At 42.6% G+C, this 23,368-nt stretch overlaps 1 protein-coding gene across 1 annotated transcript in view; it reads right to left on the minus strand.

Annotated features, from left to right (window-relative positions):
- Nucleotides 1–23,368, minus strand: part of LOC145341241 (intestinal-type alkaline phosphatase-like) — a 38,585-nt gene that overhangs the window by 11,815 nt on the left and 3,402 nt on the right. The window contains exons 3-7 of the mRNA XM_080186166.1: nucleotides 22,231–22,262; nucleotides 13,728–13,844; nucleotides 9,360–9,475; nucleotides 4,300–4,474; nucleotides 1,053–1,225 (exon numbers count right to left, since the gene is read on the minus strand). Of these exons, the coding sequence (XP_080042292.1) occupies nucleotides 1,053–1,225; nucleotides 4,300–4,474; nucleotides 9,360–9,475; nucleotides 13,728–13,844; nucleotides 22,231–22,262 (613 nt within the window). The remainder of the gene's footprint in view (nucleotides 1–1,052; nucleotides 1,226–4,299; nucleotides 4,475–9,359; nucleotides 9,476–13,727; nucleotides 13,845–22,230; nucleotides 22,263–23,368) is intronic.

The following is a 23,368-nucleotide window of genomic DNA, read 5'->3' on the forward strand; positions in this document are numbered from 1 at the left end:
GACAGCTCCGAATATTGTTCTAACCAAACAAACTTTCTGACAAACATACACTCATCTCAGGTTTAGCACAGAAAATAAGAATGCTCTGTGATGCTGGATTTTTATCTGCTGTGAATGAGCTCTTTGAATAGAGAACTGAAACTCTCACGTCCCAGCCCTGGAGCTCCCAGCCCACCTTGAGGTAGAGACAAAGCCACTGCTTGCCTCTGGCTAGCAAACCACCAACAGCAAACTTTTCATTCCAGAAAGAAAAGAAAAACTGCTTTCAATTAACCAGCAGAATTTCTAATACCAGGAAGAGAGACAAACACATTGCATCCAGCCTGGAGTCCAAGCAATCTCTAACGAGCCAACAACCAAAACTAAAAGTAGCAAAGTGTTGTGAGAATAAAAAACTGTCCCACCTGACCTGTCAATCATTCTTTCTTTCTTTCTTTCTTCCTTCCTTCCCCCCCCAACCCCCACCCCCACCCCCACACACACACACAAACAATTCAAAAGGGTTGTAAAACTCACAAAATTCCAGGACATCGCATTAGGCCCAGATTAAAAATAAACAAAAAGCCTATTGTATAACTCTAGCAACAATAAAAAGACATTGACTCACACAGGTCAGCAACAAGCACAAAAGGCCCTCTTAAAAGAGCAGCAGAGAAATATGATCAAAATACATTTCTTAAAATCACACCTCCCTCTCACTGAACACTGTATTACCCAACTTTAAATGACTAAAATTGTGTTGGAAGTATGGAAAGTAGCAGTAAACATAATATCAAACTAATTACTAATCAAAATTTATGATTATTAGATGAACAAATTAACTAGATCAATACTTTGTTCAAAATGCCAGACTTAGGAGCATTGTAATTTCAAAACCAACACTATTGGTGTGCCTACACCACATAGCCTGCAGTTCAAGAAAGCGACTCATATAGCATCACTTTCTCAAGGACAATTAGGAATCAACCATAGATACTGGCCTCGCCAGCAACCCACACATCCTTTGAAAGAATAAAAAACCTCTGAACCTTATACAAATAAACAAAACTTACATCAATATCTACATTATGTATGAGCTGTAAAGCGATGTCTTTGCAACCAGCTTTAAGTGCTCCAGCTGGCATGTTGGCATCACTGTACCAACCTCTGTCTGCAACATGGGCATAATTACCAGCTGGAGAAGCATGTTGAACCCGAGTGGTTGTCACAATGCCAACCGACTTCCCTGTGCAAAAATACAAATTTAAAGATTAGCTAATGGGGATTAAATCAGTGTAGACAATAAGTCACAATTAAATTTACCATAATTCAAAACAAGGAGCCACAAAGGTAAGAAAGGGGAAGTGATGGCCTAGTAGTATTATCCCTCAACTACTAATCCAGAAACTCAGATAATGTTCTGGGACCCTGGTTCAAATCCCAGCCTGGTAGGTTCAAAACAGCTTTGGCAACCAATGTGAAAGCCAATGGGTCTTATTGCAGAACCCACAACATACCTCCCCATCAGGACCCTACATACCCCTGCATCAGGACACTGACATACCCCCCATCAGGATCCCTGACAAACCCTTCCATCAAGAGCCCCAGCATGCCTCTTTATGTTCCACCCCTGCATGATTACCTTGCCCCCTCACACAGCACTCCCTGCCATGGCCCCCACGTATGCCCCATGCCCCTTATGCTCTACCCCCATGGCACTGCCCCAGGCACACTGGCAGTGTCCAACTCTGAAGAAGGGTCTTCCTGGCTTGAAACTCTCTCCACAGATGCTGCCAGATCTGCTGAGATTTTCCAGCATTTTCTGTTTTTGTTTCAGATTTCAGTATCAGCAATATTTTGCCTTTATCTTGTTTCCGAAGGGGAAGGAGTAATGGCAAGTCTAAAAGAAAATGATGCAAATGAATAGGGAATGGTGAACAATGTTGGTGAATATAGATACAAGAAGCTTCAAAGAGAATTGAGGGAATAGAGAGGAAATTAGTGTAATGTGGATTAAGGGGTGAAGCAGCAAAGTGAGGGAACGGAGAAGACTGTGTCAAGAAGGCAATAGAGCAAAGTTATGGCAAGGTTGAGTAACAGAGGAGATCAGGCAGGATAGTGACAGCTCTTTCAGGGGAGGGGCAGGTGGGCTTTTTCCTTCCCTTGCAAGTATAGGACTTGCATAGTCTCTGGACCTCTTCCTCCTGGATCTCCTGTACCACATTCAAAAACTTGTGCACCCTCTCATTCGGTTCCTGAACCATCCTGTATTGTACTGCTGTGTGTCAGCCCATCTACTCCACTTCCTCAGTGAAAGTGGTTGCAAGGATCTCAGATATACAGCCCTACAAACGTTGTGCCTAATCAGTGCATGAATGTTAAACCTGCAGGTGTATCTGCTTCACTGTGCCACTGGCAAGTTCAAATGCTGATAATTAACAATTAAGATCAGACTTTCTAACAAGCACAGCATCCATTTGGCATCCGTTTCCACCCTTTCACCAAGATAATTCCAGCTATAATTGTTCTTCCATGAAAGTAGACTATGTGTTATCGTTAAATATGAATACAGAATGTGTTAATGTGAAACTCAGTATTAGACTGACTTCCAACATTGTGATACTTCAAACAATTTTCAATTCCAAAGCAAATATAGCGAGACTGTTATGATTGGTCAATGACAAGCATTTTGGATAGGAGTGTTCTGGTATTGACAGGGCAATCTTGAGCCCACTCCCACCCTCTCCCTCCCTACCATCGGAGACTCAAGATCCGGAAGTCACAGTTCTGGCCGGCAAGATCACAATTTCGGATCTTCCCCACTCCCTGGCGACACCATCAGGTCCATGCCCATGAAGGGCATGAACCTGATTTACATACATTTCGTGTATGTGGCAGTATGGTGGCACAGTGGTTAGCACTGCTGCCTCACAGCGCCAGGGATCTGGGTTTAATTCCCCGGTTTGGGTCACTACCTGTGTGGAGTCTGCACATTCTCCCCGTGTCTGTGTGAGTTTCCTCTGTACGCTTTGGTTTCCTTCTACAGTCCAAAAGACGTGCTGGTTAGGTGAACTGGCCATATTAAATTCTCCCTCAGTATACGCAAACAAGTGCTGGAATGTGGCAACTAGGGGATTTTCACAGTAACTCATTGCAGTGTTATTGTAAACCTACTTGTGACACATAAATAAATAAACCCCTCTCCCCCTGTATTTTCAAACCATGCTGATGTGACGTGATGTCACACGGTTTACAACAAGTTTACCCAGATGTGAACCTATCATGGGTATCCCCCCTCCCCCTCCTGTCGGTACTAAGGTAAATATACCTTACCTTATACCTTGTATACCTTGTCCCTTATAAGAGGGACATGGCCAAGCAGTGGCCTGGCAATGGCCCCTGGCACTGCCATTTGGCACATGTTGGCACTGCCATTTTGGCACCATGCTCAAGCCACCCTGGCAGTTCTGACTGTCAGGATGGAGTGGCAGGGAAGGGATCAAAGAGCCAATGATCAAGAGGTGATGATTGGGGAGTGGGGGGTGAGGCAAAGGTTGAATGGCAGCCTCACTGAGACCTCTGTGGTGGGCTGCGGGGGAGGTTTGTTGCTGTTCTGATCATGGCACCCTTTAAAATTGGCGCCTCGATGTCAGTACAGCCAGGTTGTGTGTTGAGGTCCTGCCCCTCTACATGGCGCCATGAAACACACCCTTGTCATAAGATTTGGAAAGAATTCCAATCCATTTCTCTGGAGAGAATCACAATGGTTTTCTTGCTGGAAACTACACTGCCATTTTTGGTAAGATTTCGCCCTATGTATAAGAATAGCTTTTGAACACAGTTTATAATGGGCCACTAGGGCAGTTCTTCTCTCACTACATTGAAAGTACAGTACTTTGAAAAATCAAATATTTTTGGATTTTGCCCCCAAAGTTTTCTTTGATACATATTCTTTCATGGGATGTGGGTGTCACTGGCAAGGCCAGCATTTTTGTCCATCCCTCAGTGCCCTTGAACTGAGTCAACCACATTGCTGTGGGTCTGGAGTCACATGTAGGCCAGACCAATAGCAGATTCCCTTCCCTAAAGAACATTAATGAACCAACAACAATTGACAGTCATTTCATGGTCACCATTACTGAAACTAGCTTTAGAAATTCCACCAATAGCTGAGGTGGGATTTGAACCCATGTTCCCAGGACATTAACTTGAGTCTTTGGATTACTGGTCCAGTTACATTACCATTATGCCACTTTCTTCTTTTTATGAAGGTATGAAGGATTATTGAAGGTAAATTTGTACATATAAAATATACCACACCTGCATCTTTTGCCCTCTTAAGAACTGACATAACCTCATTGCCAAAGGTTGTCTGACATTGTCCTCGTCTGGCAGCTGCACTCAGTCCAATGGTTCCATAGTTTGCTTTTACTCCACAAAGATAAGCAGTGGCTGTACCTGCACTATCAGAGGCTTGATGATCAACATTGTATGTCTGAAATTAAAAACAAAACATTTTTATTACAGCTCTAGTGAATTGGTATTTCAATGCAATAATACTCAAGGTTTGTCTGTTCCCAAGTAGTCTTATTACATCCAGTCAGGGGAAGAGGAAGCCAAGATCTCTGTTAGAGGATTTGATCTTAGTGAGAAAGAAAATCCTCCTCACAATAATTAAAATATGCAAAGAAATCCCAGATTTTGACTTTAACTGTATCCTCTAATTATCTGACATTTACTCTGTCACAAATTAAATCCGATTTTACAAAGATTAATTGTTGAGTTTATAACTAGTAAGGCATCTTGTTTATTGGGGCACTTTTAAGCATTGTAGGGTTCCCAAAACACTGCAGGACCAAGTGACATGAAAAATGGAGGAATTATATAACAATTACATACATTCAGCCCTTAATGTAGCTTTGTATCATTTTTGATGTACAGAGATCTAAAATAGGTATAGGATGACCATGTTCCTCCCACTACCTTAGCGGATGAAAGGATTAAAATAATCTAAGTTTAAGTTTATTTATTAGTGTCGCAAGTAGGCTTACATTAACACAGCAATGCAGTTACTGTATTAAATGATACTGTACAAGTAGCTTTAAATGTAACTTTGGCTTTAGGAAAGTCTAACGTTCTGCAGAAATAATTCAAATTATGTTCCTGTTAAGTTATTTCCAGCATGAGTGTTTTAGTCACAATCAGTTACAGTCTTGGGTAAAAGATCCAAGACTCGGTACCACAATTTTCCAATGTGCGATAAGAAAAAATGAGATGAATAGCTCAATTGTATGGTCCTGTTTCAGAACTCAGAGAGTCACATAACATCACCCAATTAGTTTACAACTTCATTTGAATCATCAAAGCTATTATTCTGGATTGGTATTGGCTAGAATTTGTCAGTGGCGTTCAAACAGAACTTGAGATTCATTGACCGGAGCTTTCTGCTCATTCACACTGGCGGGATTTTCTGTTCCCACAGACGGCACAACCCTGCTGCAGGCGGTGAGGGGCGCATCAATAGGAAAACCCCACCGGCAGCCAATGGCAGGCTGCCTCCACGAAATACACAACAAGTTATGCGGAAAATCCCACCCGTTATGTTTATTTACGCCTACAGGGTTTTAATGGACTTTTGAGCAACAAGGGCCATTGGGAGCCTAGAATAAAGTGCAGAGAATCCACTGGATGGAAAGTGGAACTGAGTGAACATGGTAAGCAACAGTTTCACTCTCCAAATAATCAGATTAGAGCCCTCGAGTGGAATTTTACAAGGATTTTTCTAAATGGTCAGCTAACGTGAGAACAGGAGAGTTCCTGATCCCAACTTCTTAATGCCAAACAGGTTCTCTAAACCGAACTAGTCCCATTTGCCTGCATTTGGCCCATATCCCTCGAAACCTTTCCCATCTATGCAACTGTCCAAATGTCTTTTTAAATGTTGTAATTGTACTCACCTCTACCACCTCCTCTGACAGCTCATTCCATATTTGTACCACCCTGTGTGTGAAAAACGTTCCCCTTCCCCTTTTCCCTCTCATCTTAAACCCTCAAGATTTGGACTCCCCTATCCTGGGGAAAAAACATGAGTGTTTGCCTGATCTATGTCCCTCATGATTTTATTAACCTTGATAAGGTCACCTCTCATCCTCCTATGCTCCAGGGAAAAAAATACCAACCTATCCAGCCCCCTTATAATTCAAACCTTCCAATCCCAGTAACATGCTTGTAATTTTTTTTGCTCCCTTTTCAGTTTAATACCAAGGCACACAGAATCTAAACTAGGAACTGCAAATCTGAATTAAAAATGCCACATAAAATCATGTACAGAAAGCAAACAGAAAGAAAAATAGGATTAAGAGAATGATGAAAGGGACAGAAAGAAAATGCAGAACTTACTTTATTTTTAGTTTGAAATTTTGAAACGTTTACAAGAATTAAAACTTGAAAGAATAAGACTATGAACCAGTAAATTTTCAGTGCTATAGAGGTTACTTGGCAGCAAGTAAAACTTGCCACACTGATAAAAATTCACTTCCACGCAACAATTTGAATATCATCTGACATGTTGTTATTAGGTATTGTGTGATTACGCTACAAATTCATACCCTTCATATATTTGGATGCTCAGTAATTTGGCAAGATATTGCTGTAGCAAAGCTTGTGGAGGAGCAGGGCAAATCAGACAGCAACTTCCCAATTTCCATGTGTAACTGTGCATTGTGGACACCAAAGTTCCTGTCTGATTTGCTCCATAACAATGGTGAATAATCTTAATCTCACTGTTATCCCTACCACAAATCCAGACAATAAGACCTGTATTAATCACATGGTATGATACATTCCATCTGCTTGCATCATGCTGCAAGTTTGTAAGGTTTATACTTGACATTCCACAGAAATACTTTCAGAAAATTTTCGCTGTGCACCTGAAGATTTGTTACAAAGAAACATGGTATTTGGTCTAAAATGTCTGTACCAGTTCTTCTTCCACCTCTGTGATCTTGTTCAATCACACTCTCCTACTTTCTTTCCATTTCTGTAACGGGTCATTATTCAAACAACAAATTTCCTTATTAAAAGTATTTTTGCATTCTGCTTCAACAGTGTTTTTTTCTAGAGATTGTATACTTTAATTGCCCTCTATATAAAGAAATGTTTTCTAAACTTACCTTTAATTTCTTTTGTGATTATCCAATGAAACAATTTAGACAGAAATTTACTTCACATAGCGGTTGAATAACAATTATACAAGGGTGGATTTTAACTTCCCAAGAATTCAACGATGCAATGGTGAATCATTTAACATTGAGGGCTGGTTAACTGAAAAGGCTGCAAACATGATAAGTGACTGTTTTCTCATGCCGCATATTGTGACCAGGTGCCTGCTGTTGACGATAACAGTAGCTATGATATAGGAATGGAGTTCCTTGTGGGCAACAGTAACCACAAAATGATTAGATTCAAACTCTCGAAGTTCCTGAGGGAGCAAAGACCCTGAAAAGAGTCATGGCTTTATTGTTGGGCTGAAATTTCAAATGGCTGTGGAGGTAAGGCCAGGGGCACACATGGGCAGAATGGTGGCACAGTGGTTAGCAGTGCTGCCTCATAGCACCAGGGACCTGGTCTTGATTCCCAGCTTGGGTCACTGTCTGTGCAGAGTCTGCACATTCTCCCCATGTCTGTGCAGGTTTCCTCTGGGTGCTTCGGTTTCCTCCCACAATCCAAAGATTGTTGGTTAGGTGCATTGGCCATGCTAAATTCTCCCTTAGTGCACCCGAACAGGCGCCCGAGGGTGGCGACTCGGAGATTTTCACAGCGACTTCGTTGCAATGTTAATGTAAGCCTACTTGTGACTAATAAACAAATTAAACACAGGCCCCCAGACTGTGGCTACCACTGACAGGACTGAGACTATGCCAGGATGGTTCCATCTCAGGTTCATTTTCAACAGAATTGGTTGAGAATAGCCTCGAGAGCCCACCTGCCATATTTAATTTGTCAGTGACTATTCACTCAGGACACTAACTGGCTGTACCTTCAAAAACCAAATCGGGCAGCTGACACAGACATGTTGAATGGTCAGTATACCGATCCTGATCTCGGAACAAAATCAGCTCTCTTTCTCCCAATTTTCCTCATCTACACATTCCAAAAACCATCCATCCTTTACACTGTCCCCAAACTGCCCATCCTTTACACTTTCCCCAAACTGCCCATCTTTTACACTTCCCCAAATGTTCAATCCTTTCCACTGTCCCCAAACTGCCCATCCTCTACACCGTCCCCAAACTGCCCATCCTCTACACCGTCCCCAAACTGCCCATCCTCTACACCGTCCCCAAACTGCCCATCCTCTACACCGCCCCCAAACTGCCCATCCTCTACACCGCCCCCAAACCGCCCATCCTCTACACCGTCCCCAAACCGCCCATCCTCTACACCGCCCCCAAACCGCCCATCCTCTACACCGCCCCCAAACCGCCCATCCTCTACACCGCCCCCAAACCGCCCATCCTCTACACCGCCCCCAAACCGCCCATCCTCTACACCGCCCCCAAACCGCCCATCCTCTACACCGCCCCCAAACCGCCCATCCTCTACACCGCCCCCAAACCGCCCATCCTCTACACCGCCCCCAAACCGCCCATCCTCTACACCGCCCCCAAACCGCCCATCCTCTACACCGTCCCCAAACCGCCCATCCTCTACACCGTCCCCAAACCGCCCATCCTCTACACCGTCCCCAAACTGCCCATCCTCTACACCGTCCCCAAACTGCCCATCCTCTACACCGTCCCCAAACTGCCCATCCTCTACACCGTCCCCAAACTGCCCATCCTCTACACCGTCCCCAAACTGCCCATCCTCTACACTTTCCCCAAACTGTCCATTTGGGTGTTTTCACGGACTTGCAATGCTTCTCTCAGTCCTGTGGAAACGCAGTATCACCTACCTCTAACCACTGTCACAAGACATCCATTCAGTTATACAATAAAGAGACAGATAGCAACTCAAAATAGGAAAAAATATACAAAGCTATCCAAAATGTAACAGAAGTGAAATCAAAGACATGTATTCTCCCTACATCAGCACAGAAGAATGCATTTAAATCTTGTATCTAAACAGCAGGCAGTGCACGGAAATGCACAATAAATACATACCTTCTTGTTCATTGCCAACTATGCTTCTTTACAATTCATACCTTAGCACCAAGAGTCAGCTGCTGACATTTCTTGACTGGGATACATTCTGTGCATGTTTAATCATGGAATGAGTAGATTCATATTTTTGTTCAAAACATTCTTCTAAATATAATTGAAAACAGAAGAGAAGTATGATTTCATAAAATGTTAGATATTATAGCTTTTACACCAAACCTTGGAGAGACCAAGATGTGGGAAAGACTCCATTGCCAGGATAGTTTCTTCTCCAGGTTTTTTTTGGAGTTGTCCTTTCAGTATTCGGGTAGCTGTCACTGTGGATACTCCCATTCCTAAAGTAAATTGTGGACATGGTCAAATGTTAATTGATTAACTGACTGCAAAAATTGATCAAATGGTGTTTTGATTATAAAACAGGAAGCTGACAAGCGAAACTTAATAAAAAAATAAAAACAGAAAATGCTGGAAAAACTCAATGGGTCTGGCAGCACCTGTGGAGAAACGGAGTTAATGTTTTGAGTCCACAATAACCGTTCTTGATAAAAACTTTGACCATTGCAATTTCAGACTTAACCACAGTAATGGTTAAACAGCTTTAAGAGATGTGGTTCTCAGAACAAGTTCTTGCTTGAATAATACCATTTGCCATATTCCATTATACAAATGCTGTAGCTGAGGCTGTCATAGAATTTTACAGCATAGAAGGAGGCCATTCAGCACATCATGTCTGCACCAGTTCCTGAAACAGCTACCCAGCTAGCCCCATTCTCCAGCCCTATCTGTAACACCTAAATTAATCACTTTCAAATATGTACCCAGCTCTCTTTTGAAACTGCCTATGGAATCTGCCTCCACCACTCTCCCAAGCAACACTTTCCAAATCCCAACAACTCTCTGAGTAAAGAAGTTTTGCCTCATCTCACTCCCAATTCTCTTGCTGACCATCTTAAGATTATGAACCCCACCGCCCCCCCCGCAAACCTTGGCACTGACATACCAACTCGCGGAAACAGAATAACCTTCTTCACTCTGTCAAAATTGTTCATAATTTTGAACACCTCAAAAAGGTCACCTCTTAATCTTCTCTGCTCCAAGGAGAGTTGGCCCAATTTTTCTAATCTTTCCTTATATCTAAAATTCGTCATTCTTGGTATCATTCTAGTAAATCCCCTTTGCACTCACTCCAGGGCTTTAACGTCCTTCATTAAAAAAAAGTCCAAAACTGAACACAATACTCCAAATGTGGCCTGAGCAAAGATTTGGGGTGTAACATCCCTTTTGGCTTTTATACTCTATGCCTCTATTTATAAATCCAAGGGTCCCATAAGCTTTCTTAACAACTGTTTAACTTGTCTGGCCACCTTCAGAGAATTATGTACTTGAACCCCGAGGTCCCTCTGTTCCTGCACTCCCCTCAATGTTGTACCATTGAGTCTGTATTGTTTCCCCATGTTTCTTCTACCAAGATACATTACCTCACATTTTGCTGTTACCTTTTTCCTAAATATGTTTACAGCGCAAATGGTTTCTAATTACTGGACTGATTTTTGTGTCTGTACGAGTCATACTGAACTCAAAACATTAGCTCTGTTTCTGCCTCCAGATGTTGCTGGAACTGCTGAGGTTTTTCAGCATTTTCTATTTTTATTTCATATCTCCAGCACCTGCAGTATTTTCCTTTTATTTGAAGGTTGCTCTTTTGCCAGTCTACAGCATCATCCTTACAAATCAGCATGCCAAGTTTCAATCCACAGGTAAGCATTACTCTCCCTGCATTTGACAGCCTCATGATTAGAATCGTGGAATGATGAGCACAGAAGGCCTTTCAGTCCATTGTACCTGCGCCAGCTTTATGGTCCCATCCAGCAGATGGGATCATTTTGCATTTGTTTATTGTTATTGACTCAGATTCTGAGAAGCTAGATCCTCACAGTCACGGTCACGTAAGTGTGCAGAGACTGGTCGCATCCTGGAAGGGGCAGATAATTGTTATTGATAAACCTGGTAAGCTTTCTCCTCATGCAATATCAGCTAGGCATTAATACATCTTCATGATGTCTTTAGGAGTTTGCAGCACTTTGTCTGCCAAGGTGAAATCATTTCAGTCCTTTGCATATATGTGTGTGTGAGTGCTGTCAGACTGTTGCAGAGCTTGACCTCACTAGAATCCCTTTGTGTATCCTCCTCTTCTTCCACTCTCATCATTTAGTGCCTTCAGTGAGGCTGGAACAAAATCATAATTCACAGTCTTCATAAAATAATGTGAACCTAGTCTGCAGAAGGATCTAGATAGGCTGGGCGAATGGGCCAGGAAATGGCAAATGGAATTTAATGTTGGCAAGTGTGAGGTGGTCCACTTTGGTAGGAAGAATGGTAGGAAGGACTATTACTTACGTGGCGAAAAACTGCAGCAGGCGACGGTGCAGAGGGACCTCGGGGTCCTTGTGCATGAGTCGCAAAAACCCAGCTTGCAGGTGCAGCAGGTGGTCAGGAAGGCGAATGGGATGCTGGCCTTCATAGCGAGGGGGATTGAATATAAAAGTAGGGAGGTCTTGCTGCAGCTGTATAGGGCATTGGTGAGGCCGCAGCTGGAGTACTGTGTGCAGTTTTGGGCGCCGCACCTGCGCAAATATATTTTGGCCTTGGAGGGAGTGCAGAGGAGGTTTACTAGGCTGATACCGGAGTTGAGGGGGTTGAGCTATGAGGAGAGGCTGAATAAACTGGGCTTGTACTCGTTAGAGTTTAGAAGAATGAGGGGAGATCTCATTGAGACTTATAAGATGATGAATGGGATGGATAGGATAGAGGTGGAGAGACTCTTCCCGCTCAAAAAAGACAGTAGGACTAGGGGGCACAGCCTCAAGATAAAAGGGGGGCGGTTTAGAATGGAGTTGAGGAGGAACTTCTTCACTCAAAGGGTGGTGAATCTCTGGAATTCTCTGCCCGTTGAAGTGGTGGAGGCTGCCTCGCTAAATATTTTTAAGACGCGGGTTGATGGGTTTTTGATAAGAGAGGGGATTAAGGGTTATGGGGAGAAAGCGGGAAAGTGGAACTGAGCAGCGACAGATCAGCCATGATCTTATTGAATGGCGGGGCAGGCTCGAAGGGCTGGATGGCCTACTCCTGCTCCTATTTCTTATGTTCTTATGTTCTAAGTGACAGCTGAGATGTGAAATTAACTTCTGCCTAACTTGGCAGCCCTCAGCATCTCTGGGTATGCTTTCCAAGACATTGGCTGCATTTGATGCCTGTGAGTCATCTAAACTACATTGCTGTAGGTTATGCCAGGTAAGGACAACGGATTTCCTTAAAGGATATCAGTGAATTGGGTAGGTTTTTGATAGCTTTGTGGTTACCATTGCTGAGGCTAGCTGTATGTTCCAGATTTTATTAATTGGATTGTGGTGGGATTTGAAACCATTTCCCCAGATCAACACCTTGGCTCTGTGGATTACAAGTTGAGTGGCTTTACCATCATGTCACCATCTGCCCGTGAGGACTATTTGGTGAATTTAATTACTTTGGCTTATGATTTCCCCATGGGAATTGTAACAGTCGGAATCATAAAATTGCATTGTTTAGGGCAATCAAACCATTATTTGTATATTTTTAATGTAGCTCCTGTCTGCTTTGGAAGGAAGCATTTTGATACATGCTCAAACCTGACTGGTAACATGGGCGAGTGACATTGTTCAATATTTACTAAAAGCAAAAGGAGGGTAACATTACTGGGCAGCACAGTGGTTAGCACTGCTGCCTCACAGCACCAGGGCCCTGGGTTCAATTTGGGCCTTGGTTCACTGTTTGTGTGGAGTTTACACGTTCTTCCCATGTCTGCATGGGTTTCCTCTGGGCACTCCAGCTTCCTTCCACAGTCCAAAGATGTGCGGGTTTGGTGAATTGGCCATTCTAAATTGACCCTTAGTGCCAGGGGAATTTGCAGGGTAAATATGTGGGGTTATGGGAATAGGATCTGGATGGGCTGAATGGCCTCCTCCTGCACTACGGGGATTCTATGATTCAATGATTTCATGGGGCTTCTCTTTCTCATCAACCAAAACCTCAGCTGGAGAGGTGAGGAAAAACCCCAGGTACATTCTTGTCAATGGGATTTCAGAAATTCACTGTGTAATTCATATTATTGAAAGTTAATGGTCTCTAATTAATATTATCTGTGATATCTTAAAAATCTTTTGTCTCTTTCACTTCCTGTCAATTCTTTTTATTTTAATTTTTTTCATTATATAATTCCTCCTGTCAATAGAGTTATCATTTTCACCACACCTCTATGGCCTTTCCTCATCTTTCTGAACAGTTTCCTGAAGGATATTGGGCAATTCTGTTTTTCACACTGAAGTTCGGTAATACAAAAGATTTATTAGTTATCATCTGGTCCATCGTTGGAATACAAATCTTTTTATCACGAAGATTATGCAGTGCATGTTGGCTTAAGATTAACAGTGCAAGTACTGGAAAACATGATGTGCAACCAGCCATAAGGATCAACAGAGATATGATGCCATGCTGGAACAAATGGAACATGAGAAAAATATTTGATAATGAAAACAAAGAAGAAATACTCACCATCGCCAAGGAATATTATCACGTTTTTTGCTCTATGTTTGATTGGTTGGAGTTTCAAAGCAGCATTCAGTGTTTCTTTAGCCATGTTGTTCCAGAATGCCGGTTTCTCTTCTTCTTCTAAACATTAAAAAAGAGTTTGCTTTGAAGCTTCAATTTTGTCTTGTATTTACATATATAAACATATACAAATGAGCCCCTGCACCACCTTGCATGGAATGTGGGGGTAGCTGGCAAGGCCAGCATTTATTGTCCACTCTTAATTGCCCTGGAACTGAATGACTCGCAAAGCCATTTCAGGAGGAGTAAAGAATCAGCTACGTTGGTGTGAACCTAGAGTCACAGAAAAGGATGGCAGATTTCCTTCTCTAATGTACATTAATCAACCAGATGTGTCTTCACTACAATTGCTGATAATTTCATGGTCACTGATATGATGATCACAAAGAGGAGGTCATCAATCAATCTCCCCGCGGGCTTTGTGGAGGACAAGTTGCCTTATTGAGCAAGTGGAGGATTTCTCAATGGGAAATAGTCTGCAGGGATTTTTAAGCCTGTAACTTTACTCAAACTGAAGTTGTAGGTCTTGAGGTGAACACTACCTGATTGTAGGCCGTGGGAGCAGCTTTTTTTTTGTGTACAATAAAGGGTGTTGGTGATGGGAAACTGGCATTTGGCTAAATTACCACATTGGCAATGAGGAGAAAAATAATTTTACTCCATCTTTCCCTCCAAACAACCTCTAAACATAAATAATCTCATCAGTAAGAAAACCCATTATGCCTCTTTTAGCAAATTTGAGCCCTGTGACATCAGTGGGGAAGACTGGGCCCATTAAACCGAGCACATGCTTTACTTCTTCCATGCTAACAACATTGCAGGAGACAAAACGCAAAAAGTAATGTTGTTATTACTATGTGGGGCTCTGACTTTTATTGTGATAAGAATCTGACCTATTCCGATGACTCTGACTCAAAAACTTTTAATGAGTTAGTAAACCTGATAAAAAAAACTACTTCAACCTGAAACTCCCATATATTCTCCAGATAAATTGCTTTAATATGGCTGGGAGAACCCCTGGGGAAACTGTCATTGAATTCTTGGGTAGTTTGCGAGAACTAACTGAACACTGTGAATTTGGACGGCCTCTTCTTGAAATGTTATGGGACAGATTGGTCTGTGGCATAAATGACCTAACCATTCAAAAGAAGCTGTTGCGGAATCCAGTCTGGACTTACAAAGAGGCAGCCACGTTACTTAAGAACACAGAAAAAGAGGCTCAAGAACTACAAGGGCCATCAAGCAGCAATGTCGTCCAATGAGGGGAAGGGACTTCATGCAATGGATGGTGCTTGTGTCAGTCAGGTGTTAAAGGGTTCCATTCATTATAGGAACCATAATGTCACAACCAGACAGTTGAGGAATGGCAGATGACAGATTATTGCAAACACTGGCAAAGGACGTAATCAGGGTGATGCTTCAGGAATAGGAAAAATGCATGCTGCCTAAGTACCTGAGTATACCATGTAAGTATCCCTTCTTCCAGAGACAGGGACATTACAACTGAATTGTATTATAAGTAAAGTTGCCCCGATAATGGTGGAATGGCCATTCTTTGAGGATGGAGGTGGGCACTGGAGTTGCAATCTCTATTATCAGAGTACAGGCCTACAAGCATCTCCAATCAGGCATCCAACTCCTGTGATTAGAAGATACAAAGGCCAGGCTGGTCATCCCAATGGGTACCTTTACAAATAAAAGTCACCACAGTGGCCCCAGTGGTGTATAGGCAGCAATCAGCTTGTCTCCCATTCATTGTTGTGCAGGGACACACACAAGTCTTATGGGGAGAGATTGCCTTGAGCAGATTCATAAGAACATAAGAAATAGGAGCAGGAGCAGGCCACCTAGCCCCTCGATCCTGCTCTGCCATTCAATGAGGTCATGGCTGCCCTGATAGTGGTTCAGTTCCACTTACCTGCCTGCTTCCCATAACTCTTAATTCCCTTATTGGTCAAAAATTTCTCCATCTGTGACTTAAACACATTTAATGAGGTAGCCTCCACTGCTTCAATGTGCAGAGAATTCCAAAGATTCGCTACCCTCTGGGAGAAGAAGTTCCTCCTCAGCTCTGTTCTAAATTGACACCCCCGTATTTTGAGGCTGTGCCCTCCATTCTTGGTTCCATTCTAAGTGGAAATAATCTCGCTGCTTCTACCATATCTAGCCTCTTCACTATCTTATATGCCTCTATAAGATCTCCCCTCAACCTCCTAAACTCCAATCTCTCCTCATAAGCTGACCCCCTCATCTCTGGAATCAACCTGGTGAACTTTCTCTGCACACCCCTCCAAAGCTAATATATCCTTTCTTACATAAGGGGACCAAAATTGTACACAGTACTCTAGGTGCGGCCTCATCAGTACCTTGTACAATTGGAGGAAGACCTCTCTGCTTTTATACTCCATCTCTCTTGCGATAAAGGCCAACATTCCATTCGCCTTCTTGATCACCTGCTGCACCTGCAAACTGAGTTTTTGTGATTCATGCACAAGGACCCCCAGGTCCCTCTGCACCATAGCATGTTGTAATTTTTCACTATTTAAATAATAGTCCATTTTACTATTATTCCTTCCAAAGTGGATAACCTCACACTTGCCAACATTATACTCCATCTGCCAGATCCTTGCCCACTCACTTAACCTATCCAAATCTCTCTGCAGACTTTGCGTCCTCCATGTAATTTGCTTTCCCACTCATCTTTATGTCATTCACAAACTTTGTTATCCTACACTCGGTCCCCTCCTCCAGATTGGCTATGTATATGGTAAACAGTTGAGGCCCCAGCACCGATCCCTGCAGCACGCCATTCAGCTGAACTGGTTGGAGATCTTCAGGCTAGGGATGGACAGGACAGTACAAAGTTGTCAGTAGATACCCTGGAGCTTTTCAAGAGATCCTAGGGAAAATAGAAGGAGCCAAGGCCAAGATCTATGTTGACCCCAATGTTACACTTAAGTACCTCAGAGCCAGGCCAGTCTCTTAACCGATGCTGGACAATGTGTAAACTGAACTAAGGCACCTTGAAAGCTTGGGCACAATAAGGCCTATGCAATTTGCAGAATGGGTCACACCCATAGTCCTGACAAATTAGTTTGTCTTTGTAGAGAGTATAAACTGACAATCAATTGGGTCTTCAAACTTGATAGGTATCCCATGCTCCAGATCGAAGATTTGTACTCTAAGTTAACAGGCAGGAAGATGGTCTCCAAGTTGGACATAAACTACATTATCTTCAGCTTGAATTAGAGAAGTCTTCCTGGAAATATGTGACAATTAACACACACAAGGGGCTCTACAGGTATACCTGTTTGCCCTATGAGGTCTCGTTAGTGTGTGCCATCTTCCAAAGAGTTATGGAGAACATCCTTCAAGGGCCATCCAAGGTAGCAATATACTTAAGTGACTTCCTGGTGTTGGAGGCTTCAGAATAGGAAGACCTGGCCAACTTAGGAGTCTTGCAGAGATATTCCAGAGCAGGAGTTTGCATGAAGATAAAATGTTTTCCAAGCAGCTGAAGGAAACTATTTAGGTTACTACATGTAAAGTTTGGACTTAGAGACGGAGGCTAAGAAGTCGGCCTCTGGACTGAAGTGGATCCTGAGGAGGAACGTGCTTGAATAACCCTGCGATGCTCCCTCCAAAGGAGAAAGTCCGCTGTTTGCTTCGTCTGTGGTTGGGGGAAGACATATGGGGCGGCAAACTATTACTGAGGCAGCGATGCAATATTGGGTTCTATGTGAAATGTTTGTGAAGGAAGCAATGCCTTTGGTCTCGGATAGAAGGAATGCTGAATTAAGATCTCCCTGGTGTCTCTGCCTCCCTGAAGGTTTCTCATTGCTGGATGTTCATCTTCACTATCTGCCTGCCTGGGCTTTGCATCTCAGTTATCATTGGATTCCTCCACTGAGGTGAGTGCACCTGCCTCAGTGTCCACCTGGTTCTCCTGGAGAGAACAAATTATGAGGAGCACAACAGACAACAATGGTAAGCAAACTCACTATGGCAGATATTGCAGGGCATCCCTGGAGATGTCCAGGTACTTGAACCTCATTTTTAGCAGATCTATTGTCCTCTCTACCTACCACCTCCCTTGTGGAGCCTTGACAGTGATTGTATCTGCCCTCTGATTCTGTCCTCAGATGCCTGAGTGGCATCATCAGCCACCTTTTCAAAGGATACCGCTTGTCACCCAGCAACCATCCCTTGAGATGATTTGGAGCCATGAACAGTCTTGGCACCTGTGAGTGATTCAGTATGTAGGAACTATGGCAGCTGTGAGGGTGCCTCACACAAACCTGTAGAATCTGGGAGTGATACCCCTTTCTACTGACAATGGTGCCCGGCTAGCCGACTGACGTTTCGATGATCACAGGGATGCAATCAATGATACCCTGGATGCAGGGGAATCCTGCAATAGCCACAATGCCTCTGGGCCACTCAGCCTGACTGGCTTGTTCCATTCTGAAATGGATGAATGCATTTACATGCTTGAACAAAGTATCAATCATCAGCTCAATGCAGATATGCATGACTGACTGGCAGACTCCAAAAAGATTTCCCACTGGATCACCCGCTAGAAATTTCCACTGGCATCAAAGTTAAAGGCTCCATTGACCTTCAGAGCCACAGGTCTAGAGCATCCATCCACACAGTTGGAGGCTACATCCGGCAATCATCTGGCAAATGGAATTGATGGTTTCTGTTGAAAGCTGGAACCTCCTGTGGCATTGTAATGTTAAGAGAGTTGGATCACTACCTGGCAGCTGGACAGTGGCACTTTCTGAGGGGCCGTCTTCCTTGCCATCCCTGCTGCCCCTGAACACCGTGTGCCTGCATCTGGTCTCTAAGATGATGTCTACCTGGCCTCCTCCTTCTTTGGCTCCTGTCTTCCTCCTCAAAGGAGGTATTCCTTGCTGAATACACAATACCCAATTCCTGAGATATAAATGGGACTGACCTGCGCACTGTGAGTGTCAAAGGGTTAGAAATATCAGAGAGATGTCACAAGACTGAAATGTTCTGAAAACTCTAAAGCTAATTGAATGTTGCTTCTTGCAAAGGGAATTGAATGTAAGAGTAGGAAGGTTATTCTTCAGATAGTGCTGAGACCACATCTGGAATATTATGTACAGGGGATGTTCCTTTCTTAATCAAAAATCTAACTCAGCCTTAAAAAGTCAGTAACCCTGCTCCCACTGTACTCGGGGGGGAAAGAACTGACGACCCTCAGAGAAAATGAATTCCCACCTTAGTCATAAATGGGAGACCCTTTTCTTTACACTGTATAGCCTATTTTAAGTATTTCCTATTAGCATTCACCATGGGGAAAGCGATGGAATAGCAGTATTGTCACTAGACTAATAATCCAGAGACCCCACGTAATGCTCTAGGGATCCAGGTTCAAATCCCACTGTAGCAGATGGTGAAATCTGAATTAAATAAAAATCTGGAATGAAAATAAAATCATTGTTGTAAAAACCCATCTGGTTCATTAATGTTGTTCAGGAAATATGTCATCCTTATCTAGTCTGGCTGACATGTGATCCAGTTCCCCAGCAATGTGGTTAATTCTTAAAATGCCCTCAGAGATGGACAATAACTGCTGGCCCAGCCAGCCACACACAGATGCATGAACAAATTAAAAAAAGTCAATTCCCCTCAGGATCTTATATGAGTAAGATCACCTCTCATTCCAATGGATACAAGTAGGGCAGCATGGTGGCACATTGGTTAGCACTGCTGCCTCACAGTGCCAGGGATCCAAGTTTGATTCCAGCTTGGGTCACTGTCTGCACGTTCTCCTTGTCTCTGTGTGGGTTTCCTCCCACAGTCCGAAAGATGTGCTGGTTAGGTGCATTGGCCATGCTAAATTCTCTCTCAGTGTCCTCAAACAGGTGCCAAAGTGTGGCAGCTAGGGGATTTTCACAATAGCTTCATTGCATTGTTAATGTAAGCCTACTTGTGACACTAATAAATAAGCTTTAAACCTTTCCCCATAAGATAACCCCCTCGTCCCAGGAAACAGTCGAACAAACCTTCTGTGAACTTCTTTGAAAGCATTTTTTGTTAAAAATAAGCAGGCAAAAACAATGCAAAGTGTTTAATTGGTAAATAAATTGATAATACATTTTAAAATGTCTTTCACTACAATCCTAATTTTGCTGGTGTCTCAAGATCACTTATAAAAATAAAACGAAAATCAATCAGACTTCTCTGTTCTATCAAGCCCCAGCAAACTGTAAATAGCCGCAATTTGAAACTTAATTCAATCTGAGGTAAAGTTATTCGGCATCTGATGTCTCTCAGCCAAATAAAAGATACTAAACTGGTGTGCATTGAAATTTGTCTGCAGCATTGTAATAGCTGTTGTAACCAAAATAATGTAGTAAGATTCAAGACCTGTAGAGAGAGCTGTTATACTGAGAGACCTATGGTACACTGAGGCAAAAGTAATTTAAGTGCTTCACTGAACATAAAACAATATACCAACTATTTCCTTACATGTACCAATAACCCAGCTAGCTCCACCCCTTAGAATCATAGAATCCTAGAATCCTTACAGTGCAGAAGGAGGCCATTCGATCCATCGAGTCTGCACCAACCACAATCCCTGCCAGGCCTTCTCCGCATAATCCCATGCATTTCCCCTAGCTAGCCCTCTGCTACTAAGGGGCAATTTAACACAGCCAATCCACCTAACCCAAATATCTTTGGGCTGTGGGAGGAAAGAACAGCACCCAGAAAAAACCCCATATAGACATGAGGAGAATATGCAAACTCCAAACAGACATTGACCCAAGCTGGGAATTGAACCTGGGTCCCTGATGCTGTGAGGCATAGTGCCACCAAGGAAGGATGTAAATACTTAGGAAGCAGTTTCTTTCTCATCTGAGCATCTGTCCCTGATTCTCACCAAAACACATTGGCTGCTGGAAGGTGCATTACAGAAATCTATAGCAAATTACCTACCAATTATGTACCTACAGACTTGATGAAGCAGATTTGATGGTTAAAACTGTGCACAGTTCCAGGCGTTTTAGTTGTCCAATGGTTCAGGTTTCCAGTGAAACTGGACGTTAGAGACCTGAAAGGTTGCAGGGTCAATCTCCAATCTGTGCTAAATTAGCACTCTAGGCTTAGGTCAGAAAGGAGGGAAAAGGTATGTTGCGCGCTGGGTTCCTCTCTATCTAAAGGCTCTTATTAGTTCCACATGTCAGAAGGTTCAGTGAGGACATAATTAGGTTAGGTTGACATCCTCAGAATTGGCTGTCTAATTGCAGAAATGAAGAATGGATTGCGCAAAGTACTGGAGGTAATTAATGCCTACGAGACTGCATCACTCAAGTCTACTCCATTAAAAGGGAAGAATTTTTAGGAATTTCCCTGCAAGGATCTGAACTGGACATATAAATTTGGTTTTCCAATAGATTTTAATTCAGAAAAACAAAGATATTTCATCTATCCACATCAGCTATTTTGTTCTTTAAAGTTTTACAAAAAAAAACTTTCTGTAGTGTAGCAGGACAATAGCTTATTTTACCAAATATTAGTCAGAAAGAGTATTAAAAAGTAACTTTTATATCAATTAGAATTCTTTTAACAAGTTTCCATGTCCAAAACTTTCATTATCCCAAGTCAATCACTGACTGCACTAACAAATGTACAGAAATAATCTGTGCACTTGGTTCTGGTAAAATATTTATTTTCTCCTCCAACTGCGTCCTAATTTAATAATATTCCCAGTATGCTGAAGTCCTTTCATATCAGCCAAAAGCAGCACAAACCTTTCCAAATTGTTACCATCTGTTGGTGATGGGATGTCAGACTGTGTATGTGTGTTTGTATAGTACAGTTTATCTGTCAGCAAATAATGTTCTTACGGTTTGCAGCTGCTGTGTTCAAGCAGCAATGTCCATACAAAGAGAGTTAGGATTACTTACTAACAGGATTAAACAGGTCTGCATTTCTAGATTGACATTGCATCTGACAACTGGTTCAGATTTTGAGGCAGAGTAAATCAGATGAAGTTCACAAAAGTAATGAAACTTCTTTAAAATTTTTTTTAGGCTATGAATCTCTTCCCAGTCCTTCTGGCCTCGTTAGGACAAGCACTGACTGCAGTCAAGGAAATGAATGGATGGACGAAGCTTTTAGATTTTCAGAGTACTGATGTGCTAAGCAGCCCTGAAATATCTCCCCATCTGATTTTCTACTCAGCATCTGACAACTAAGATTAGAAACAGCATTGTGCAGTGCTCGAACTCAATCTCTGTAACACTGCAGTATTGTGCTGTTTTTGTGCAACTGGTTTTATACTTTCTCCTCTTTCAATCCCCAATACTACTCTCTGTCAATTGTTTCCAGAATGGGTCATGTGGGGAATGGCGAGGTATAGGACAAGGGAAGGGAGGATGGTTGTAGCTAAAAAGTACATGTGTGTAACCTGGGATTTGCATTCTACTTTTTCCTTCAAATCTGTGGGGAAACACCTAAATTCTACTTTGGTGAATTTGGGGTTAATTAAGGTGTACAGGCGAACAAATGTATTGAAGACCAAGGACAAGATTTCCCTGCAGATTTATGACTATGTCATCAGGCTGAAATATGGGTCAAAAGCCCACACTGTGTGGGAAACAATTACTCGCCTGTGATTTTCCCTAAATTGGCTGATTAGTGGCCTGAAGACAGGTGGGCAGACTCTCAAGGAGCAAGGTCCAATAGGAGATGTTCCTGTTTGCAAGCAGCATCTGGACCCAGGCAAGCAGGGAGGGTCAAAAGTCACAGCTGGAGGGGACCTGAAAATCAATCAGGTTTCAATAGGTCTTAAATTCATTCAAAAGACTGCCCTCAATTTGAAGAATGGAGCTGGAGAACCCATATGGTGGCCAGTGCTGCTATTGCTGGAGCAGTCGCACCTCCACGCTCATCCTCATGAGTGGTTAAAAATTCTGCCTTCAGCATCTCCAAGGTCAGCTGTATGAAGGTTACATAGATACATATTAAAACTTCCTCCACTTTGTGCTATAGAATATCCTGAAAAGCATTACTTCCCTGTAACATTCCAACATGTTTAACCATCCTTTGAATTGCTCTGAAGGACATTGCCATTTTTTGGCTATATTGGGATTAATTAATTGTCCATTAGGAACTGGATTTACACTGTTCAAAATAATTTCCATGTAGGATACTAATGTTGACAAAGGACATGTGGTATTTTCTCAGTCTTATCTTAAAGTGTAATAAGCTAAATGGACAGATTATCTTGTTTTCAATAAAGATGAACTTCATTTGATTGAACACTGACCTCTGTTTTGCCTGAACAAATGCTGATAGCACAGGTTTGAATCATTTCCTATTTTTCTGATCATGAAAGAATAAGGAGGCAATCTTACCATTTCATCACGTTGATTGATCGACATGGCAAGCTGTAAGATTGAGATATGGAAAACCTCACCTCTTGTGATGATACTGGCCCTGAATTGCCAGCATTATCAGCTTCAGATCCAAGAAGGGTCGCAATCGACCAGGGGGCCTGTGATCGGGGTGGAGGGAAGTGATGTTCAGGAGAGTAATAATCTTCC

The sequence above is a fragment of the Carcharhinus amblyrhynchos genome, chromosome 3, assembly GCF_965287045.1.
Source record: "Carcharhinus amblyrhynchos chromosome 3, sCarAmb.v2.hapA, whole genome shotgun sequence".
NCBI lineage: Eukaryota > Metazoa > Chordata > Chondrichthyes > Carcharhiniformes > Carcharhinidae > Carcharhinus > Carcharhinus amblyrhynchos.